This window comes from Salmo salar, chromosome ssa19 (genome assembly GCF_905237065.1).
Source record: "Salmo salar chromosome ssa19, Ssal_v3.1, whole genome shotgun sequence".
Lineage (NCBI taxonomy): Eukaryota > Metazoa > Chordata > Actinopteri > Salmoniformes > Salmonidae > Salmo > Salmo salar.
In genome coordinates, this window is record NC_059460.1 from 32,376,374 (window position 1) to 32,400,673 (window position 24,300).

The 24,300-nt window shown below is 42.7% G+C and overlaps 1 protein-coding gene across 4 annotated transcripts in view; it reads right to left on the reverse strand.

Annotated features, from left to right (window-relative positions):
• Positions 1-12,718: 12,718 nt before the first annotated feature.
• The window catches only part of LOC106578738 (kelch domain-containing protein 3), a 207,387-nt gene continuing 195,805 nt past the window's right edge, over positions 12,719-24,300 (reverse strand). For 2 of the 4 annotated variants that reach the window (XM_045702234.1, XM_045702233.1), the window contains exon 12: positions 12,721-13,532. In XM_045702234.1, the coding sequence (XP_045558190.1) occupies positions 13,466-13,532 (67 nt within the window). In that variant the 3' untranslated portion in view covers positions 12,721-13,465. Of the gene's footprint in view, positions 13,533-24,300 lie in introns of all 4 variants that reach the window. The other 2 variants (XM_045702235.1, XM_045702237.1) reach the window with 2 other exon arrangements.

Genomic DNA, 24,300 nt, shown 5'->3' on the forward strand with positions numbered 1-24,300 from the left:
GTTGCAACAGGTTATTAACCAGCTACAACAGGTTATTAACCAACAGGTAATTAACCAGTTACAACAGGTTATTAACCATTTACAACAGGTAATTAACCAGTTACAACAGGTAATTAACCAGCTACAACAGGTCATTAACCAGTTACAACAGGTCATTAACCAGTTACAACAGGTCATTAACCAGTTACAACAGGTAATTAACCAGTTACAACCGGTTATTAACCAGTTACAACAGGTTATTAACCAACAGGTAATTAACCAGTTACAACAGGTTATTAACCAACAGGTAATTAACCAGTTACAACAGGTAATTAACCAGTTGCAACAGGTTATCAACCAGTTACAACAGGTAATTAACCAACAGGTAATTAACCAGTTACAACAGGTAATTAACTAGTTACAACCGGTTATTAACCAACAGGTAATTAACCAGTTACAACAGGTTATTAACCAACAGGTAATTAACCAGTTACAACAGGTAATTAACCAGTTACAACAGGTTATAAACCAACAGGTTACGAAAGAACAGGTTATAAACCAACACGTTACGAACCAACAGGTTACGAACCAACAGGTTACGAACCAACAGGTTACGAACCAACAGGTTATGAACCAACAGGTTACGAACCAACAGGTTATAAACCAACAGGTTATAAACCAACAGGTTATCTCTAACGGTCTTATAGTAATTTATGAGGGGGAGGTGAGAGAGAAACTAGAAGATTTAGGGGTCTGGACTGGGTCGAGGGGTCTGGACTGGGTCGAAGGGTCTGGACTGGGTCGAAGGGTCTGGACTGGAGGCACCTGGAGGTCTGGGTCTAGGGGTCTGGACTGGGGCCAGTCAGGGAGTCCGGGGGGCTCTGGATCTGCTAGGCACCCACTTCCTGTGTGCAACCAAAGGCAGGCCCAGAGTAGGGTGTCTCTGCCGCTCCGCTCCTGCCGTCTGTCTGTGGCCTGCACTTAAAACTACAGATAACACTGGCTTTATAGGCGGAGGCTACTGGCAGCAGGAACAAACTGTCAGGCAGAGAAAGCAGGGAGAGAGGGGCAGAGAGAGAGCAGGGAGAGGGACAGAGAGAGAGCAGAGCCCCAGGACAGCAACACAATTAGACTCAACCAAATCATGAGAAAACAAAAAGATAATTACTTGACACATTGGAAAGAATTAACAAAAACAGAGCAAACTAGAATGCTATTTGGCCCTAAACAGAGAGTACACAGTGTCAGAATACCTGACCACTGTGACTGACCCAAACTTAAGGAACGTTTGACTATGTACAGACTCAGTGAGCATAGCCTTGCTATTGAGAAAGGCTGCCATAGGCAGACCTGGCTCTCAAGAGAGACAGGCTATGTGCACACTGCCCACAAAATGAGGTGGAAACTGAGCTGCACTTCCTAACCTCCTGCCAAATGTATGACCATATTAGAGACACATATTACCGTCAGATTACACAGATATACAAAAAATTATAGAAAAAACAATTTTGATAAACTCTCATATTTACTGTGCCAAAAACCATAGTGTGTAATCACAGCATCAAGATTTGTGACCAGCTGCCACAAGAAAAGGACAACTAGTGAAGAACAAACACCATTTAAGATACATTTTAGATACATATTTATGTTTATTTATTTTCCCTTTTGAACTTTAACTATTTTCACATCACTACAACACTGTATATAGACATATTAAAAAATATAAATATATTTTACCTTCATTTACAGTTGAAGTCGGAGGTTTACATACACTTAGGTTGGAGTCATTAAAAATCATTTTTCAACACTCCGCAAATTTCTTGTTAACAAACTATAGTTTTGGCAAGTCGGTTAGGGCATCTACTTTGATTATTTCCCTTAATTATTTCACTTAAAATCACTGTATCACAATTCCAGTGGGTCAGACGTTTACATACACTGAGTTGACTGTGGCTTTAAACAGCTTGGAAAATTCCAGAAAATGATGTCATGGCTTTAGAAGCTTCTGATAGGCTAATTGACATAATTTGAGTCAATTGGAGGTGTACCTGTGGATGTATTTCAAGGCCTACCTTCAAACTCAGTGCCTCTTTGCTTGACATCATGGGAAAATGAAAAGAAATCCGCCAAGACCTCATAAAAAAAAAATTGTACGCAGGTATAAACACCATGGGACCACGCAGCCGTCATAACGCTCAGGAAGGAGACGCGTTTCTGTCTCCTAGAGATCGTACTTTTGGAGAAATGTCCTCTGGTCTGATGAAATAAGAATATAACTGTTTGGCCATAATGACCATCGTTATGTTTGGAGGAAAAAGGGGGAGGCTTGCAAGCCGAAGATCACCATCCCAACCGTGAAGCACGGGGGTGGCAGCATCATGTTGTGGGGGTACTTTGCTGCAGGAGGAACTGGTGCACTTCACAAAATAGATGGCATCATGAGGGACGAAAATTATGTGGATATATTGAAGCAACATCACAAGACATCAGTCAGGAAGTTAAAGCTTGGTCGCAAATGGGTTTTCAAAATGGACAATGACCCCAAGCATACTTCCAAAGTTGTGGCAAAATGGCTTAAGGACAACGAAGTCAAGGTATTGGAGTGGCCATCACAAAGCCCTAACCTCAATCCCATAGGACATTTGTGGGCAGAACTGAAAAAGCGTGTGCGAGCAAGGAGGCCTACAAACCTGACTCAGTTACACCAGCTCTGTCAGGAGGAATGGGCCAAAATTCTCCCAACTTATTGTGGGAAGCTTGTGGAAGGCTACCTGAAATGTTTGACCCAAGTTAAACAATTTAAAGGCAATGCTACCAAATACTAATTGAGTGTATGTAAACTTCTGACGCACTGGGAATGTGATGAAAGAAATAAAAGCTGAAATAAATCATTCTCTCTACTATTATTCTGACATTTCACATTCTTAAAATAAAGTGGTGATCCTAACTGACCTAAGACCAAGAATTTTTGCAAGGATTAAATGTCAGGAATTGTGAAAAATGTAGTTTAAATGTATTAGGCTAAGGTGTATGTAAACTTCCGACTTCAACTGTAACTAGGCAAGTCAGTTAAGAACAAATTCTTATTTACAATGACGGCCTACAGGGGAACAGTGGGTTAAAAACAGATTTTTACCTTGTCAGCTCGGGGATTCAATCCAGCAACCTTTTGGTTACTGGCCCACCGCTCTAACCACTAGGTTACCTGCCGCCTCAAAATAGGACATTTGAAATGTCTTTATTCTTTTGGAACTTCTGTGAGTGTAACGTTAACTGTTAATTTTCTATTGTTTAGTTCCCTTTTGTTTAGCTATTTCACTTGCTTTAGCAATGTTAACATATGTTTCCCATGCCAATAAAGCCCCTTAAATTGAAATTAAATTGAAATTGAGAGAGAGAGCGGGGCAGGCAGGGTTGGCTACGAGACACTCCCCTTATGATGAGACATACGTCCTATAGCAGCACTCATGTCCCGATTTAAACAGCCTTGTGTTGGCCAAGGGCAGAAAGGGGGTAGGGTGGGGCGCCACAAGACAGGACGTCCCCAAATTGCCATTTGAGTGGTCTGTCCGGGCCAGGCAGACGTGACGACTGGAGCAGAGGGCATTCATACACTGGTTTTTAGCAGGACATCACCAGGGGCCAAGGGGCCTCCGCCAGGGAGCCTCAGAGGCCACATGGCAGTAGTCTGGGGACCATGAAGCGCCACAAGGCGGGACTCACAACAGAGTGACGACAGACTGTTTAATGGGCATTTGGCCCCCAAGAACTTAGACCCTAAGAAAGATCCTAAGATATTTGTGAGTGAGACCCTAAGAAAGATCCTAAGATATTTGTGAGTGAGACCCTAAGAAAGATCCTAAGATATTTGTGAGTGAGACCCTAAGAAAGATCCTAAGATATTTGTGAGTGAGACCCTAAGCTCTAACGGAATTTTAACATAAGAAAACAGGACAATACCAATAAATACCATTAATACTCATTAAACAGATATTGACTAAAGTTGACTTGTGATTGATGTGTTGTTAAAATATCTCAGATGATTGACAGATGAAATGTCTTTACCTGATAATCAATCACAACGGTGAACTAATTTAAGATCCATCTAGAATGGTTGTGACTTGCAGCAGACCGCCATGGGAGGACCAAGTCATAACAACCCTTAGCCTCATTCACACTAAACTCATTTAGATCCAGGGTCTGCCTTAAGTAGCTCTCCCTGAGGACACACACACACACACACACACACACACACACACACACACACACACACACACACACACACACACACACACACACACACACACACACACACACACACACACACACACACACACACACACACACACACACACACACACACACACACGCCATCGCCCAGGCCATTAGGAGCTACACACAGGGAAACCAGACACCCAAGAGAAAGCGTCCATTAGGACTGACCAACTCTGATACTTAACCTCCGACCCTGACAACCTTGACAACAAGCTGCAGCTAGGAGATTAACAACAGTGGTTAATATGGTTAGTAAACTTGACCACAACAAAGCAGAGCTACCACAGCGGTTAACAACCTTGGTCAATAACACAAGTTAAATAGTGTGTAAAGTATGACCCAGGCATACTGCAGAATGTCCTTGTAGTTCCTGACCCAGGCATACTGCAGGATGTCCTTGTAGTTCCTGACCCAGGCATACTGCAGAATGTCCTTGTAGTTCATGACCCAGGCATACTGGAGAATGTCCTTGTAGTTCCTGACCCAGGCATACTGGAGAATTGTCCTTGTAGTTCATGACCCAGGCATACTGGAGAATGTCCTTGTAGTTCATGACCCAGGCATACTGGAGAATGTCCTTGTAGTTCATGACCCAGGCATACTGGAGAATGTCCTTGTAGTTCCTGACCCAGGCATACTGCAGAATGTCCTTGTAGTTCATGACCCAGGCATACTGGAGAATGTCCTTGTAGTTCCTGACCCAGGCATACTGGAGAATGTCCTTGTAGTTCATGACCCAGGCATACTGGAGAATGTTCTTGTAGTTCAACTTATCAGTCAAAAAACAAACAAAAAAACTATAAAACCTCAGAAGTCAACATGGTCACTAAACTGGACAAACAAGAAACATTGGTAGGACCCTTTCTTTAGGGGTCCAGGAAAATGTCAAATGCTGCATTTACACACAGGCAGCCCAATTCGGATGTTTCTTTCAACTAATTGGTATTTTGGCCAATCAGCAGTTACTGGTGCATTTAGGAGCAGGTAGTGGTGTGTTTAGGAGCAGGTACTGGTGTATTTAGGAGCAGGTACTGGTGTATTTAGGAGCAGGTACTGGTGTATTTAGGAGCAGGTACTGGTGTATTTAGGAGCAGGTACTGATGTAATTAGGAGCAGGTACTGGTGTATTTAGGAGCAGGTACTGGTGTATTTAGGAGCAGGTACTGGTGTATTTAGGAGTAGGTACTGATGTATTTAGGAGCAGGTACTGGTGTATTTAGGAGCAGGTACTGATGTATTTAGGAGCAGGTACTGATGTATTTAGGAGCAGGTACTGATGTATTTAGGAGCAGGTACTGGTGTATTTAGGAGCAGGTACTGATGTATTTAGGAGCAGGTACTGGTGTATTTAGGAGCAGGTACTGGTGCATTTAGGAACTGGTACTGATGTATTTAGGAACAGGAACTGGTGTATTTAGGTGCAGGTACTGGTGTATTTAGGTGCAGGTACTGGTGTATTTAGGAGCAGGTACTGGTGTATTTAGGAGCAGGTACTGGTGTATTTAGGAACAGGTACTGGTGAATTTAGGAACAGGTACTGGTGAATTTAGGAACAGGTACTGATGTATTTAGGAGCAGGTACTGGTGTATTTAGGTGCAGGAACTCTGCAATACATTTTACCAAGTGGTTCTGAATTCCCAATAGCCAAACATTTAGAAGCTTCTGCACATGTGCAGGATTCTCTACTTTAGACACAGTCTCTGCTGTAACCTAGACTTACTGTTTGGGATTCTCTACTTTAGCCACAGTCTCTGCTGTAACCTAGACTTACTGTTTGGGATTACTCGTTCGGCTATGCCGGCGCCAGTTTTCACTCAAAAGTTGCTCTTTCTAAAAACTGAACTTGATGTGAGATTGTGCTTATCCTCCCACTACATTAGCCTGTGTGCACACAGTTTATACACTTTCAGTAGAAAAGGTTCCTTAAAGAACCTTGATTGCGTCATATCCCCCATTTAAACGGTCCTTTGGTCAGAAACCTAGACGTTCTTCTTCACTGAACCAGAACCCTGCAAGCCGCCATTGATGAATTATGGCTACTACTATTAAATAGTCACATTGAGCTAAGAATATAATTTAATAAACAACTAAATAAATCCACAAAAGAATACCAGCATAGTTTTTTGAATTTATTGTCATTATATGCAAACATACACTGAACAAAAACATTAACGCAACATAATAAGCATTGGTCTCATGTTTCATGAGCTGAAATAAAAAATACCAGAAATGTTCCATACGCACAAAAAATGTATTTCTCTCAAATGTTGTGCACGAATTTGTTTACATCCCAATTAGTGAGCATTTCTCCTTTGCCAAGATAATCCATCCACCTGACAGGTGTGGCATATCAAGAAGCTGATTAAACAGCATGATCATTACACAGGTGCACCTTGTGCTGGGGACAATAAAAGGCCACTCTAAAATATGCAGTTGTCACAACACACTGACACAGCTTCAAGTGTTTTATCCAAATACTGGTGGATTCAACTAACAAAAGATTGGACGACCTGAAGACCAGTCTGCAGTTCTCCCAGGGTCAGCTCGATGAGTTGAAACAGGACAACAGCAAGATGACAGCAACCTGTAAGTCATTGAGAGAGGACATCAGTTCTGTGTGTGAATCCATGATAACAATGACATATATATCAGACTATCTCGAGGGACAGTCAAGGCGGAACAACATGGTTGTGGACGGAATTGCAGAATCTCCACATGAGACCTGGACGGAGTCTGAGGACAAAGTGAGGGAAATGATCTCTGAGAAATTGAAGATTGAGGTGGACCGTGCCCGCAGAATTGTAAAACCCACCACCAGCCCAGGTGACAGACCCAGGCCAATAGTGATCAAGTTCCTGAGGTTCAAGGACAAGGTAGCTGTTCTGGAAAGAGCCAAGAAAAAGAGAGGAACTTATTTCTTCCTCGACAAGGAGCATCCTGAAGCTGTGCGCCACAAGAGGAAAGAACTGATCCCAGCAATGAAAGCTGCCAGAGAGTGTGGGGACATCCACTATGACAGGCTCATTGTCCACCCTCCCTCCATGAAGCCTGGAAGGGATGAGAGAGCCAAGTCTATGGGTTTGTAGCTTCAACCCCACAGCGCGCGCGAACACACACACACACACACACACACACACACACACACACACACACACACACACACACACACACACACACACACACACACACACACACACACACACAACAGATTCATATCTTGTCAGCTCGGGGATTCAAACTTGCAACCTTTCGATTAAAAGTCCAACGCTCTAACCACTAGGCTACGCTGCCGCGCCATTAATGGACTGCTGAATGTATATATTTTTATCTTGCTTAGTTTGCTCTTTTCCATATGTCTATCTCTGATAAGCTACACAAGAAAGGGCTGGAAATAGCCAATATTCATATACAGTGCATTCTGAAAGTATTCAGACCCCTTTCCTTTTTCCACATTTTGTTACAGTACAACCATATTCTAAAATGTATTAAATAAAAATCCTCAGCAATCTACACACAATACCCCATAGTGAAATGTTTGCAGAAATACCTTATTTACATAAGTATTCAGATCCTTTGCTATGAGACTTGAAATTGAGCTCTGGGGCATCCTGTTTCCATTGTATATCATCTTTGAGATGTTTGTACAACTTGATTGGACTCCACCTGTGGTAAATTAAATTCATTGGACATTATTTGGAAAGGCACACACCTGTCTATATAAGGTCCCACAGTTGACAATGCAAGTCAGCGCAAAAACCAAGCCATGAGGTCGAAGGAATTGTCCGTAGAGCTTCGAGACAGGATTGTGTCGAGGCACAGATCTGGGGAAGGGTACCAAAAAAATGTCTGCAGCATTGGAGGTCCCCAAGAACACAGTGGCCTCCATCATTCTTAAATGGCAGAAGTTTGGAACCACCAAGGCTCTTCCTAGAGCTGGCCGCCCGGCCAAACTGAGCAATCAGGGAAGAAGGGTCTTGGTCAGGGAGGTGACCAAGAACCCGATGGTCACTCTGACAGAGCTCCAGAGTTCCTCTATGGAGAAGGGAGAACCTTCCAGAAGAACAACCCTCTCTGCAGCACTCAACCAATCAGGCCTTTATGGTAGAGTGGCCAGACAGAAGCCACTCCTCAGTAAAAGGCACATGACAGCCCGCTTGGAGTTTGCCAAAAGACACCTAAAGACTCTCAGACCATGAAAAACAAGATTCTCTGGTCTGATGAAACCAGGTTTGAACTCTTTGGCCTGAATGCCAAGCGTCACATCTGGAGGAAACCTGGCACCATCCCTACGGTGAAGCATGGTGGTGGCAGCATCATGCTGTGGGGGTGTTTTTCAGCGGCAGGTACTGGGAGACGAGTCAGGATCGAGGCAAAGATGAACGGAGCAAAGTACAGAGAGATCCTTGATGAAAACCTACTCCAGAGCGCTTAGGACCTCAGACTGGGGTGAAGGTTCATCTTCCAACAGGACAACGACCTTAAGAACACAGCCAAGACAATGCAGGAGTGGCTTCAGGACAAGTCTCTGAATGTCCCTGAGTGGCCCAGCCAGAGCCCAGACTTGAACCCGATCTAACATCTCTGGAGAGACCTGAAAATAGCTGTGGAGCGTGCTCCCCATAAAACCTGACAGAGCTTGAGAGGATCTACAGATCCCCAAATACAGGTGTGTCAAGCTTGTAGCGTCATACCCAAGAAGTCTTGAGGCTGTAATCGCTGCCAAAGGTGCTTCAACAAAGTACTGAGTAAAGGGTCTGAATACTTAGGTAAATGTGATAGTTTTGTTTTGCTCTGTCATTATGGGGGTATTGTGTGAAGATTGATGAGGGAAAAAACAACAATGTAATCAATTTTAGAATAAGGCTGTAACGTAGCAAAATGTGAAAAAAGTCAAGGGGTGTGAATACTTTCTGAATGTACTGACGGAACAGGTAGACTGTACATTAGACAGACATGACACAGCCATCTGGCTGGCATCACCTGCTAACGGTTGGCTAGGTTACGGGACTGGTATAGGTAAGCTGTTCACTTTGCTGTGCCAGTATAGGTAAGCTGTACACTTTGCTGTGCCAGTATAGGTAAGCTGTTCACTTTGCTATACCAGTATAGGTAAGCTGTACACTTTGCTGTGCCAGTATAGGTAAGCTGTTCACTTTGCTGTGCCAGTATAGGTAAGCTGTACACTGTGCTGTGCCAGTATGGGTAAGCTGTTCACTTTGCTGTGCCAGTATAGGTAAGCTGTACACTTTGCTGTGCCAGTATACAGTGGGGGAAAAAAGTATTTGATCCCCTGCTGATTTTGTACGTTTGCCCACTTACAAAGAAATGATCAGTCTATAATTTTAATAGTAGGTTTATTTGAACAGTGAGAGACAGAAAAACAACAAAAAAACCCCAGAAAAACACATGTCAGAAATGTTATAAAATGATTTGCATTTTAATGAGGGAAACAAGTATTTGACCCCTTTGCAAAACATGACTTAGTACTTGGTGGCAAAACCCTTGTTGGCAATCACAGAGGTCAGACGTTTCTTGTAGTTGGCCACCAGGTTTGCACACATCTCAGGAGGGATTTTGTCCCAGTCCTCTTGGCAGATCTTCTCCAAGTCATTAAGGTTTCGAGGCTGACGTTTGGCAACTTGAAACTTCAGCTCCCTCCACAGATTTCCTATGGGATTAAGGTCAGGAGACTGGCTAGGCCACTCCAGGACCTTAATGTGCTTCTTCTTGAGCCACTCCTTTGTTGCCTTGGCCGTGTGTTTTGGGTCATTGTCATGCTGGAATACCCATCCATGACCCATTTTCAATGCCCTGGCTGAGGGAAGGTTCTCACCCAAGATTTGACGGTACATGGCCCCGTCTATCGTCCATTTGATGCGGTGAAGTTGTCCTGTCCCCTTAGCAGAAAAACACCCCCAAAGCATAATGTTTCCACCTCCATGTTTGACGGTGGAGATGGTGTTCTTGGGGTCATAGGCAGCATTCCTCCTCCTCCAAACATGGCGAGTTGAGTTGATGTCAAAGAGCTCCATTTTGGTCTCATCTGACCACAACACTTTCACCAGTTGTCCTCTAAGTCATTCAGATGTTCATTGGCAAACTTCAGACGGGCATGTATATGTATTCTTGAGCAGGGGGACCATGCGGGCACTGCAGGATTTCAGTCCTTCACGGCGTAGTGTGTAACCAATAGTTTTCTTGGTGACTATGGTCCCAGCTGCCTTGAGATCATTGACAAGATCCTCCCGTGTAGTTCTGGGCTGATTCCTCACCTTTCTCATGATCATTGCAACTCCACGAGGTGAGATCTTGCATGGAGCCCCAGGCCGAGGGAGATTGACAGTTCTTTTGTGTTTCTTCCATTTGCGAATAATCGCACCAAATGTTGTCACCTTCTCACCAAGCTGCTTGGCGATGGTCTTGTAGCCCATTCCAGCCTTGTGTAGGTCTACAATCTTGTCCCTGACATCCTTGGAGAGCTCTTTGGTCTTGGCCATGGTGGAGAGTTTGGAATCTGATTGATTGATTGCTTCTGTGGACAGGTGTCTTTTTTACAGGTAACAAGCTGCGGTTAGGAGCACTCCCTTTAAGAGTGTGCTCCTAATCTCAGCTTGTTACCTGTATTAAAGACACCTGGGAGCCAGAAATCTTTCTGATTGAGAGGGGGTCAAATACTTATTTCCCTCATTAAAATGCAAATCAATTTATAACATTTCTGACATGCGTTTTTCTGGATATTTTTGTTGTTATTCTGTCTCTCACTGTTCAAATAAACCTACCATTAAAATTATAGACTGATCATTTCTTTGTCAGTGGGCAAACGTACAAAATCAGCAGGGGATCAAATACTTTCCCCCCCCACTGTAGGTAAAATCAGAACAAGAAAAGCAAGATAACTGGTATTTTTGTATAAATGACTGACCAGGAGATGGATATAATCTTTGCTAACTTGTTCTAGGTGGTTGGCATCATCTCAGCAAACTATTGGGGTTGGTTGGAGGCATTCTGTCAGGTAGGAGACATTTCTGTGGTGTTCAGTTGTTCCACAGAGAGAAAAGATGACAGAACTCTTGGTGAATAACAGAACTTTCCCAATGTGAGCTGTGTAACCACTTAGATGCTTTTCTAATGGTTGATTTTCTGCTCATTATAATACTGGTAAAACAATCAGGGAGAATATGTTCTGCTCATTATAATACTGGTAAAACAATCAGGGAGAATATGTTCTGCTCATTATAATACTGGTAAAACAATCAAGGAGAATATGTTCTCATCATTATAATACTGGTAAAACAATCAGGGAGAATATGTTCTGCTCATTATAATACTGGTAATACAATAAGGGAGAATATGTTCTGCTCATTATAATACTGGTAAAACAATCAGGGAGAATATGTTCTACTCATTATAATACTGGTAAAACAATCAGGGAGTATATATGTTCTGCTCATTATAATACTGGTAAAACAATCAGGGAGAATATGCTCTGCTCATTATAACACTGGTAAAACTATCAAGGATAATATGTTCTGCTCATTATAATACTGGTAAAACAATCAGGGAGAATATGCTATGCTCATTATAATACTGGTAAAACAATCAGGGAGAATATGTTCTGCTCATTATAATACTGGTAAAACAATCAGGGAGAATATGCTCTGCTCATTATAATACTGGTAAAACAATCAGGGAGCATATGTTCTGCTCATTATAATACTGGTAAAACAATCAGGGAGAATATGTTCTGCTCATTATAATACTGGTAAAACAATCAGGGAGAATATGTTCTCATCATTATAATACTGGTAAAACAATCAGGGAGAATATGTTCTGCTCATTATAATACTGGTAAAACAATCAGGGAGAATATGCTCTCATCATTATAATACTGGTAAAACAATCAGGGAGAATATGTTCTCATCATTATAATACTGGTAAAACAATCAGGGAGAATATGCTCTCATCATTATAATACTGGTAAAACAATCAAAGTGATTCTCATTGAGTTGTGAGTAATAAAGCAACACAAACCCAGATACTAAAGCACCATTCAGCACCAATACAACCCCTCCTGTCAGTGTCCAGGGGGCTAAAATAGAGAAGTGGTGGTGAACTGGGAGATCAATGATTTTAGCCAACAGCAAGAGAGAGCCAACAGAAAGAGAGAGCCAACAGAAAGAGAGAGCCAACAGAAAGAGAGAGCCAACAGAAAGAGAGAGCCAACAGAAAGAGAGAGCCAACAGCAAGAGAGAGCCAACAGAAAGAGAGAGCCAACAGAAAGAGAGAGCCAACAGAAAGAGAGAGCCAACAGAAAGAGAGAGCCAACAGAAAGAGAGAGCCAACAGAGAGCCAACAGAAAGATAGAGCCAACAGCAAGAGAGAGCCAACAGCAAGAGAGAGCCAACAGCAAGAGAGAGCCAACAGCAAGAGAGAGCCAACAGCAAGAGAGAGCCAACAGCAAGAGAGAGCCAACAGGAAGAGAGCCAACAGGAAGAGAGCCAACAGCAAGAGAGAGCCAACAGCAAGAGAGAGCCAACAGCAAGAGAGAGCCAACAGCAAGAGAGAGCCAACAGCAAGAAACAGTAGAGTCAGTCCAGACAGTAGAGTTCTGGTACTGTGGTAGCTCTGGGTCAGTTCAGCCCTGGTGTTCTGGTACTGTGGTAGCTCTGGGTCAGTTCAGCCCTGGTGTTCTGGTACTGTGGTAGCTCTGAGTCAGTTCAGCCCTGGTGTTCTGGTACTGTGGCAGCTCTGGGTCAGTTCAGCGCTGGTGTTCTGGTACTGTGGTAGCTCTGGGTCAGTTCAGCCCTGGTGTTCTGGTACTGTGGTAGCTCTGGGTCAGTTCAGCCCTGGTGTTATGGTACTGTGGTAGCTCTGGGTCAGTTCAGCCCTGGTGTTCTGGTACTGTGGTAGCTCTGGGTCAGTTCAGCCCTGGTGTTCTGGTACTGTGGTAGCTCTGGGTCAGTTCAGCCCTGGTGTTCTGGTACTGTGGCAGCTCTGGGTCAGTTCAGCCCTGGTGTTCTGGTACTGTGGTAGCTCTGGGTCAGTTCAGCCCTGGTGTTCTGGTACTGTGGTAGCTCTGGGTCAGTTCAGCCCTGGTGTTATCGTACTGTGGTAGCTCTGGGTCAGTTCAGCCCTGGTGTTCTGGTACTGTGGTAGCTCTGGGTCAGTTCAGCCCTGGTGTTATGGTACTGGGGAGGGAACCAGTCCAGATTAGCCGTGAGAGGAGAAGATGGGTCTACTGATGTTACTGTTGGTCGTCATGGCGTTCAGCTCCCACCTACATGGAACACAGAGACCCAGACAGAAGACACACAGAGAGACAGGAGACCCAGACAAGAGACCCAGACAGGAGACAGAGACAGGAGACCCAGAAAAGAAACCCAGACAAGAGAGACCGACCCAGACAAGAGAGAGAGACCCAGACAGGAGACACATGGAGAGAGACAGAGACCCAGACAGGAGACAGAGACCCAGATAGGAGACAGAGACCCAGATAGGAGACAGAGACCCAGACAGGAGACACACGGAGAGAGACAGAGACCCAGACAGGAGACACACGTAGAGAGACAGAGACCCAGACAGGAGACACACAAAAAGAGACAGAGACCCAGACAGGAGACCCAGACAGGAAAAAAGAGACCCAGACAGGAGACCCAGACAGGAGACCCAGACCCAGACAGGAGACAAGAGACCCAGACAGGAGACCCAGACCCAGACAGGAGACCCAGACCCAGACAGGAGACCCAGACAGGAGACCCAGACCCAGACAGGAGACAAGAGACCCAGACAGGAGACAAGAGACCCAGACAGGAGACCCAGACCCAGACAGGAGACCGAGACCCAGACAGGAGACCCAGACAGGAGACCGAGACCCAGACAAGAGACCCAGACAGGAGACCGAGACCGAGACAGGAGACCGAGACCCAGACAGGAGACACAGACAGGAGACCGAGACCCAGACAGGAGACACAGACAGGAGACCGAGACCCAGACAGGAGACACAGAAAGAGAGAGAAAGAGTCAGTGGGTAACAATTTGCTAAATCAACATCCTTTGTCATTCATTGAGGAACTCCGGTTGTTTGTCCTCTCAGTGATTCTATAGGCCAGGCTGAGAGCAGGGAAGCCTCACTGAGGGTCTTGTTGGAAGGCTGGTGAGGCACTGAGTAGACTGTCACATGACAATCAGGGAGTAGCAGACAACTAGTGTTGAGGTTTACAGAGGGAGTCTAGAGGGGCTGAGGGTTTCAGAGGGAGACTGATGGAAACTAGAGGGGCTGAGGGCTAGGGAGAGAGACTGATGAGACTAGAGGGCCGAGGGCTAGGGAAAGAGACTGATGACACTAGAGAGGCTGAGGTTTACAGAGGGAGACTAGAGGGGCTGAGGGTTACAGAGGGAGACTGATGGAGACTAGAGGGGCTGAGGGTTACAGAGGGAGACTGATAGAGACTAGAGGGGCTAAGGGTTACAGAGGGAGACTGATGGAGACTAGAGGGGCTGAGGGTTACAGAGGGAGACTAGAGGGGCTGAGGGTTAGGGAGGGAGACTGATGGAGACTAGAGGGGCTGAGGGTTACAGAGGGAGACTGATGGAGACTAGAGGGGCTGAGGGTTAGGGAGGGAGACTAGAGGGGCTGAGGGTTACAGAGGGAGACTGGTGGAGACAAGAGGGGCTGAGGGTTACAGAGGGAGAATAGAGGGGCTGAGGGTTACAGAGGGAGACACACGTATTCAGTAGCACATTAATTATCAGGCAAACATTAGTAGTGGTAGCAGCAGAACATTAGTAGTGGTAGCAGCAGAACATTAGTAGTGGTAACAGCAGAACATTAGTAGTGGTAACAGCAGAACATTAGTAGTGGTAGCAGCAGAACATTAGTAGTGGTAACAGCAGAACATTAGTAGTGGTAGCAGCAGAACATTAGTAGCGGAAACAGCAGAACATTAGCAGTGGTAACAGCAGAACATTAGCAGTGGTAACAGCAGAACATTATTAGTGGTAACAGCAGAACATTAGTAGTGGTAGCAGCAGAACATTAGTAGTGGGAGCAGATAAACGTGTTGACTAACAGAACATTAGTAGTGGTAACAGCAGAACATTAGTCGTGGTAACAGATAAATGTGTTGACTAACAAAACATTAGAAGTGGTAACAGCAGAACATTAGTAGTGGTAACAACAGAACATTAGTAGTGGTAGCAGCAGAACATTAGTAGTGGTAACAGCAGAACATTAGTAGTGGTAACAGCAGAACATTAGTAGTGGTAACAGCAGAACATTAGTAGTGGTAACAGATAAATGTGTTGGCTAACAGAACATTAGTAGTGGTAACAGCAGAAAATTAGTAGTGGTAACAGCAGAACATTAGTAGTGGTAGCAGCAGAACATTAGTAGTGGTAACAGCAGAACATTAGTAGTGGTAGCAGCAGAACATTAGTAGTGGTAGCAGCAGAACATTAGTAGTGGTAACAGAGAACATGTGTGGCAACAGAAAATTAGTAGTGGTAACAGCAGAACATTAGTAGTGGTAACAGCAGATCATTAGTAGTGGTAGCAGCAGAACATTAGTAGTGGTAACAGCAGAACATTAGTAGTGGTAACAGCAGAACATTAGTAGTGGTAACAGCAGAACATTAGTAGTGGTAACAGATAGTGCAACAGAACATTAGTAGTGGTAACAGCAGAACATTAGTAGTGGTAACAGCAGAACATTAGTAGTGGTAGCAGCAGAACATTAGTAGTGGTAACAGCAGAACATTAGTAGTGGTAGCAGCAGAACATTAGTAGTGGTAGCAGCAGAACATTAGTAGTGGTAGCAGCAGAACATTAGTAGTGGTAGCAGCAGAACATTAGTAGTGGTAACAGATAAATGTGTTGACTAACATAAAATTAGTAGTGGTAACAGCAGAACATTAGTAGTGGTAGTAGCAGAACATTAGTAGTGGTAACAGCAGAACATTAGTAGTGGTAGCAGCAGAAAATTAGTAGTGGTAGCAGCAGAATATTAGTAGTGGTAACAGCAGAACATTAGTAGTGCTAACAGCAGAACATTAGTAGTGGTAACAGCAGAACATTAGTAGTGGTAGCAGCAGAACATTAGTAGTGGTAACAGCAGAACATTAGTAGTGGTAACAAATAAATGTGTTGGCTAACAGAACATTAGTAGTGGTAACAGCAGAACATTAGTAGTGGTAACAGCAGAACATTAGTAGTGGTAGCAGCAGAACATTAGTAGTGGTAACAGCAGAACATTAGTAGTGGTAGCAGCAGAACATTAGTAGTGGTAACAGCAGAACATTAGTAGTGGTAACAGCAGAACATTAGTAGTGGTAACAGCAGAACATTAGTAGTGGTAACAGCAGAACATTAGTAGTGGTAGCAGCAGAACATTAGCAGTGGTAACAGCAGAACATTAGTAGTGGTAACAGCAGATCATTAGTAGTGGTAACAGCAGAACATTAGTAGTGGTAACAGCAGAACATTAGTAGTGGTAACAGATAAATGTGTTGGCAAACAGAACATTAGTAGTGGTAACAGCAGAACATTAGTAGTGGTAACAGCAGAACATTAGTAGTGGTAGCAGCAGAACATTAGTAGTGGTAACAGCAGAACATTAGTAGTGGTAGCAGCAGAACATTAGTAGTGGTAGCAGCAGAACATTAGTTGTGGTAACAGCAGAACATTAGTGTGGTAACAGCAGAAAATTAGTAGTGGTAACAGCAGAACATTAGTAGTGGTAGCAGCAGAACATTAGTAGTGGTAGCAGCAGAACATTAGTAGTGGTAACAGCAGAACATTAGTAGTGGTAACAGCAGAACATTAGTAGTGGTAACAGCAGAACATTAGTAGTGGTAACAGCAGAACATTAGTAGTGGTAACAGGGTGGCTAACAGAACATTAGTAGTGGTAACAGCAGAACATTAGTAGTGGTAACAGCAGAACATTAGTAGTGGTAGCAGCAGAACATTAGTAGTGGTAACAGCAGAACATTAGTAGTGGTAACTAGCAGAAAATTAGTAGTGGTAACAGCAGAACATTAGTAGTGGTAGCAGCAGAACATTAGTAGTGGTAACAGCAGAACATTAGTAGTGGTAGCAGCAGAACATTAGTAGTGGTAGCAGCAGAATATTAGTAGTGGTAACAGCAGAAAATTAGTAGTGGTAACAGCAGAACATTAGTAGTGGTAGCAGCAGAACATTAGTAGTGGTAGCAGCAGAACATTAGTAGTGGTAGCAGCAGAACATTAGTAGTGGTAGCAGCAGAACATTAGTAGTGGTAGCAGCAGAACATTAGTAGTGGTAACAGCAGAACATTAGTAGTGGTAGCAGCAGAACATTAGTAGTGGTAGCAGCAGAACATTAGTAGTGGTAGCAGCAGAACATTAGTAGTGGTAGCAGCAGAACATTAGTAGTGGTAACAGCAGAACATTAGTAGTGGTAACAGCAGAACATTAGTAGTGGTAGCAGCAGAACATTAGTAGTGGTAACAGCAGAACATTAGTAGTGCTAACAGCAGAACATTAGTAGTGGTAACAGCAGAACATTAGTAGTGGTAGCAGCAGAACATTAGTAGTGGTAGCAGCAGAACATTAGTAGTGGTAGCAGCAGAACATTAGTAGTGGTAGCAGCAGAACATTAGTAGTGGTAACAGCAGAACATTATTAGTGGTTTCAGCAAAACATTAGTAGTGGTAACAGCAGATCATTAGTAGTGGTAACAGCAGAACATTAGTAGTGGTAACAGCAAAACATTAGTAGTGGTAACAGATAAATGTGTTGGCTAACAGAACATTAGTAGTGGTAACAGCAGAACATTAGTAGTGGTAACAGCAGAACATTAGTAGTGGTAGCAGCAGAACATTAGTAGTGGTAACAGCAGAACATTAGTAGTGGTAGCAGCAGAACATTAGTAGTGGTAACAGCAGAACATTAGTAGTGGTAGCAGCAGAACATTAGTAGTGGTAACAGCAGAACATTAGTAGTGGTAACAGCAGAACATTAGTAGTGGTAGCAGCAGAACATTAGTAGTGGTAGCAGCAGAACATTAGTAGTGGTAACAGCAGAACATTAGTAGTGGTAACAGCAGAACATTAGTAGTGGTAACAGCAGAACATTAGTAGTGGTAACAGATTGTGTTGGCTAACAGAACATTAGTAGTGGTAACAGCAGAACATTAGTAGTGGTAACAGCAGAACATTAGTAGTGGTAGCAGCAGAACATTAGTAGTGGTAACAGCAGAACATTAGTAGTGGTAGCAGCAGAACATTAGTAGTGGTAACAGCAGAACATTAGTAGTGGTAACAGCAGAACATTAGTAGTGGTAACAGATAAGTGTTGGCTAACAGAACATTAGTAGTGGTAACAGCAGAACATTAGTAGTGGTAACAGCAGAACATTAGTAGTGCTAACAGCAGAACATTAGTAGTGGTAACAGCAGAACATTAGTAGTGGTAGCAGCAGAACATTAGTAGTGGTAGCAGCAGAACATTAGTAGTGGTAGCAGCAGAACATTAGTAGTGGTAGCAGCAGAACATTAGTAGTGGTAACAGCAGAACATTATTAGTGGTTTCAGCAGAACATTAGTAGTGGTAACAGCAGAACATTAGTAGTGGTAACAGCAGAACATTAGTAGTGGTAACAGCAGAACATTAGTAGTGGTAACAGATAAATGTGTTGGCTAACAGAACATTAGTAGTGGTAACAGCAGAACATTAGTAGTGGTAACAGCAGAACATTAGTAGTGGTAGCAGCAGAACATTAGTAGTGGGAACAGCAGAACATTAGTAGTGGTAGCAGCAGAACATTAGTAGTGGTAACAGCAGAACATTAGTAGTGGTAGCAGCAGAACATTAGTAGTGGTAACAGGCAGAACATTAGTAGTGGTAACAGCAGAACATTAGTAGTGGTAGCAGCAGAACATTAGTAGTGGTAACAGCAGAACATTAGTAGTGGTAACAGCAGAACATTAGTAGTGGTAACAGCAGAACATTAGTAGTGGTAACAGCAGAACATTAGTAGTGGTAACAGCAGAACATTAGTAGTGGTAACAGCAGAAAATTAGTAGTGGTAGCAGCAGAACATTAGTAGTGGTAACAGCAGAACATTAGTAGTGGTAACAGCAGATCATTAGTAGTGGTAACAGCAGAACATTAGTAGTGGTAACAGCAGAACATTAGTAGTGGTAACAGATAAATGTGTTGGCTAACAGAACATTAGTAGTGGTAACAGCAGAACATTAGTAGTGGTAACAGCAGAACATTAGTAGTGGTAGCAGCAGAACATTAGTAGTGGTAACAGCAGAACATTAGTAGTGGTAACAGCAGAACATTAGTAGTGGTAGCAGCAGAACATTAGTAGTGGTAGCAGCAGAACATTAGTAGTGGTAACAGATAAATGTGTTGACTAACAGAAAATTAGTAGTGGTAACAGCAGAACATTAGTAGTGGTAGCAGCAGAACATTAGTAGTGGTAGCAGCAGAATATTAGTAGTGGGAACAGCAGAACATTAGTAGTGGTAGTAGCAGAACATTAGTAGTGGTAACAGCAGAACATTAGTAGTGGTAGCAGCAGAACATTAGTAGTGGTAGCAGCAGAATATTAGTAGTGGTAACAGCAGAACATTAGTAGTGCTAACAGCAGAACATTAGTAGTGGTAACAGCAGAACATTAGTAGTGGTAGCAGCAGAACATTAGTAGTGGTAGCAGCAGAACATTAGTAGTGGTAACAGATAAATGTGTTGACTAACAGAACATTAGTAGTGGTAACAGCAGAACATTAGTAGTGGTAACAGCAGAACATTAGTAGTGGTAGCAGCAGAACATTAGTAGTGGGAACAGCAGAACATTAGTAGTGGTAGCAGCAGAACATTAGTAGTGGTAACAGCAGAACATTAGTAGTGGTAACAGCAGAACATTAGTAGTGGTAACAGCATAACATTAGTAGTGGTAACAGCAGAAAATTAGTAGTGGTAGCAGCAGAACATTAGTAGTGGTAACAGCAGAACATTAGTAGTGGTAACAGCAGATCATTAGTAGTGGTAACAGCAGAACATTAGTAGTGGTAACAGCAGAACATTAGTAGTGGTAACAGATAAATGTGTTGGCTAACAGAACATTAGTAGTGGTAACAGCAGAACATTAGTAGTGGTAACAGCAGAACATTAGTAGTGGTAACAGCAGAACATTAGTAGTGGTAGCAGCAGAACATTAGTAGTGGGAACAGCAGAACATTAGTAGTGGTAGCAGCAGAACATTAGTAGTGGTAACAGCAGAACATTAGTAGTGGTAACAGCAGAACATTAGTAGTGGTAACAGCATAACATTAGTAGTGGTAACAGCAGAAAATTAGTAGTGGTAGCAGCAGAACATTAGTAGTGGTAACAGCAGAACATTAGTAGTGGTAACAGCAGATCATTAGTAGTGGTAACAGCAGAACATTAGTAGTGGTAACAGCAGAACATTAGTAGTGGTAACAGATAAATGTGTTGGCTAACAGAACATTAGTAGTGGTAACAGCAGAACATTAGTAGTGGTAACAGCAGAACATTAGTAGTGGTAGCAGCAGAACATTAGTAGTGGTAACAGCAGAACATTAGTAGTGGTAACAGCAGAACATTAGTAGTGGTAGCAGCAGAACATTAGTAGTGGTAACAGCAGAACATTAGTAGTGGTAACAGCAGAACATTAGTAGTGGTAGCAGCAGAACATTAGTAGTGGTAGCAGCAGAACATTAGTAGTGGTAACAGATAAATGTGTTGACTAACAGAAAATTAGTAGTGGTAACAGCAGAACATTAGTAGTGGTAGCAGCAGAACATTAGTAGTGGTAGCAGCAGAACATTAGTAGTGGGAACAGCAGAACATTAGTAGTGGTAGCAGCAGAACATTAGTAGTGGTAACAGCAGAACATTAGTAGTGGTAACAGCAGAACATTAGTAGTGCTAACAGCAGAACATTAGTAGTGGTAACAGCAGAACATTAGTAGTGGTAGCAGCAGAACATTAGTAGTGGTAACAGCAGAACATTAGTAGTGGTAACAGCAGAACATTAGTAGTGGTAACAGCAGAACATTAGTAGTGGTAACAGCAGAACATTAGTAGTGGTAACAGCAGAACATTAGTAGTGCTAACAGCAGAACATTAGTAGTGGTAACAGCAGAACATTAGTAGTGGTAGCAGCAGAACATTAGTAGTGGTAGCAGCAGAACATTAGTAGTGGTAGCAGCAGAACATTAGTAGTGGTAGCAGCAGAACATTAGTAGTGGTAACAGCAGAACATTATTAGTGGTTTCAGCAGAACATTAGTAGTGTTAACAGCAGATCATTAGTAGTGGTAGCAGCAGAACATTAGTAGTGGTAACAGCAGAACATTAGTAGTGGTAACAGATAAAGTGGGCAACAGATCATTAGTAGTGGTAACAGCAGAACATTAGTAGTGGTAACAGCAGAACATTAGTAGTGGTAGCAGCAGAACATTAGTAGTGGGAACAGCAGAACATTAGTAGTGGTAGCAGCAGAACATTAGTAGTGGTAACAGCAGAACATTAGTAGTGGTAACAGCAGAACATTAGTAGTGGTAACAGCAGAACATTAGTAGTGGTAACAGCAGAACATTAGTAGTGGTAGCAGCAGAACATTAGTAGTGGTAGCAGCAGAACATTAGTAGTGGTAACAGCAGATCATTAGTAGTGGTAACAGCAGAACATTAGTAGTGGTAACAGCAGAACATTAGTAGTGGTAACAGATAAATGTGGGTAACAGAACATTAGTAGTGGTAACAGCAGAACATTAGTAGTGGTAACAGCAGAACATTAGTAGTGGTAGCAGCAGAACATTAGTAGTGGTAACAGCAGAACATTAGTAGTGGTAACAGCAGATCATTAGTAGTGGTAACAGCAGAACATTAGTAGTGGTAACAGCAGAACATTAGTAGTGGTAACAGATAAATGTGTTGGCTAACAGAACATTAGTAGTGGTAACAGCAGAACATTAGTAGTGGTAACAGCAGAACATTAGTAGTGCTAACAGCAGAACATTAGTAGTGGTAACAGCAGAACATTAGTAGTGGTAGCAGCAGAACATTAGTAGTGGTAGCAGCAGAACATTAGTAGTGGTAGCAGCAGAACATTAGTAGTGGTAGCAGCAGAACATTAGTAGTGGTAACAGCAGAACATTAGTAGTGGTTACAGCAGAACATTAGTAGTGTTAACAGCAGATCATTAGTAGTGGTAACAGCAGAACATTAGTAGTGGTAACAGCAGAACATTAGTAGTGGTAACAGATAAATGTGTTGGCTAACAGAACATTAGTAGTGGTAACAGCAGAACATTAGTAGTGGTAACAGCAGAACATTAGTAGTGGTAGCAGCAGAACATTAGTAGTGGGAACAGCAGAACATTAGTAGTGGTAGCAGCAGAACATTAGTAGTGGTAACAGCAGAACATTAGTAGTGGTAACAGCAGAACATTAGTAGTGGTAACAGCAGAACATTAGTAGTGGTAACAGCAGAACATTAGTAGTGGTAGCAGCAGAACATTAGTAGTGGTAACAGCAGAACATTAGTAGTGGTAACAGCAGAACATTAGTAGTGGTAACAGCAGAACATTAGTAGTGGTAACAGCAGAACATTAGTAGTGGTAACAGCAGAACATTAGTAGTGGTAACAGCAGAAAATTAGTAGTGGTAGCAGCAGAACATTAGTAGTGGTAACAGCAGAACATTAGTAGTGGTAACAGCAGATCATTAGTAGTGGTAACAGCAGAACATTAGTAGTGGTAACAGCAGAACATTAGTAGTGGTAACAGATAAATGTGTTGGCTAACAGAACATTAGTAGTGGTAACAGCAGAACATTAGTAGTGGTAACAGCAGAACATTAGTAGTGGTAGCAGCAGAACATTAGTAGTGGTAACAGCAGAACATTAGTAGTGGTAACAGCAGAACATTAGTAGTGGTAGCAGCAGAACATTAGTAGTGGTAGCAGCAGAACATTAGTAGTGGTAACAGATAAATGTGTTGACTAACAGAAAATTAGTAGTGGTAACAGCAGAACATTAGTAGTGGTAGCAGCAGAACATTAGTAGTGGTAGCAGCAGAATATTAGTAGTGGGAACAGCAGAACATTAGTAGTGGTAGCAGCAGAACATTAGTAGTGGTAACAGCAGAACATTAGTAGTGGTAACAGCAGAACATTAGTAGTGGTAACAGCATAACATTAGTAGTGGTAACAGCAGAACATTAGTAGTGGTAGCAGCAGAACATTAGTAGTGGTAACAGCAGAACATTAGTAGTGGTAACAGCAGATCATTAGTAGTGGTAACAGCAGAACATTAGTAGTGGTAACAGCAGAACATTAGTAGTGGTAACAGCAGAACATTAGTAGTGCTAACAGCATAACATTAGTAGTGGTAACAGCAGAACATTAGTAGTGGTAGCAGCAGAACATTAGTAGTGGTAGCAGCAGAACATTAGTAGTGGTAGCAGCAGAACATTAGTAGTGGTAGCAGCAGAACATTAGTAGTGGTAACAGCAGAACATTATTAGTGGTTTCAGCAGAACATTAGTAGTGTTAACAGCAGATCATTAGTAGTGGTAACAGCAGAACATTAGTAGTGGTAACAGCAGAACATTAGTAGTGGTAACAGATAAATGTGTTGGCTAACAGAACATTAGTAGTGGTAACAGCAGAACATTAGTAGTGGTAACAGCAGAACATTAGTAGTGGTAGCAGCAGAACATTAGTAGTGGGAACAGCAGAACATTAGTAGTGGTAGCAGCAGAACATTAGTAGTGGTAACAGCAGAACATTAGTAGTGGTAACAGCAGAACATTAGTAGTGGTAACAGCATAACATTAGTAGTGGTAACAGCAGAACATTAGTAGTGGTAGCAGCAGAACATTAGTAGTGGTAACAGCAGAACATTAGTAGTGGTAACAGCAGATCATTAGTAGTGGTAACAGCAGAACATTAGTAGTGGTAACAGCAGAACATTAGTAGTGGTAACAGATAAATGTGTTGGCTAACAGAACATTAGTAGTGGTAACAGCAGAACA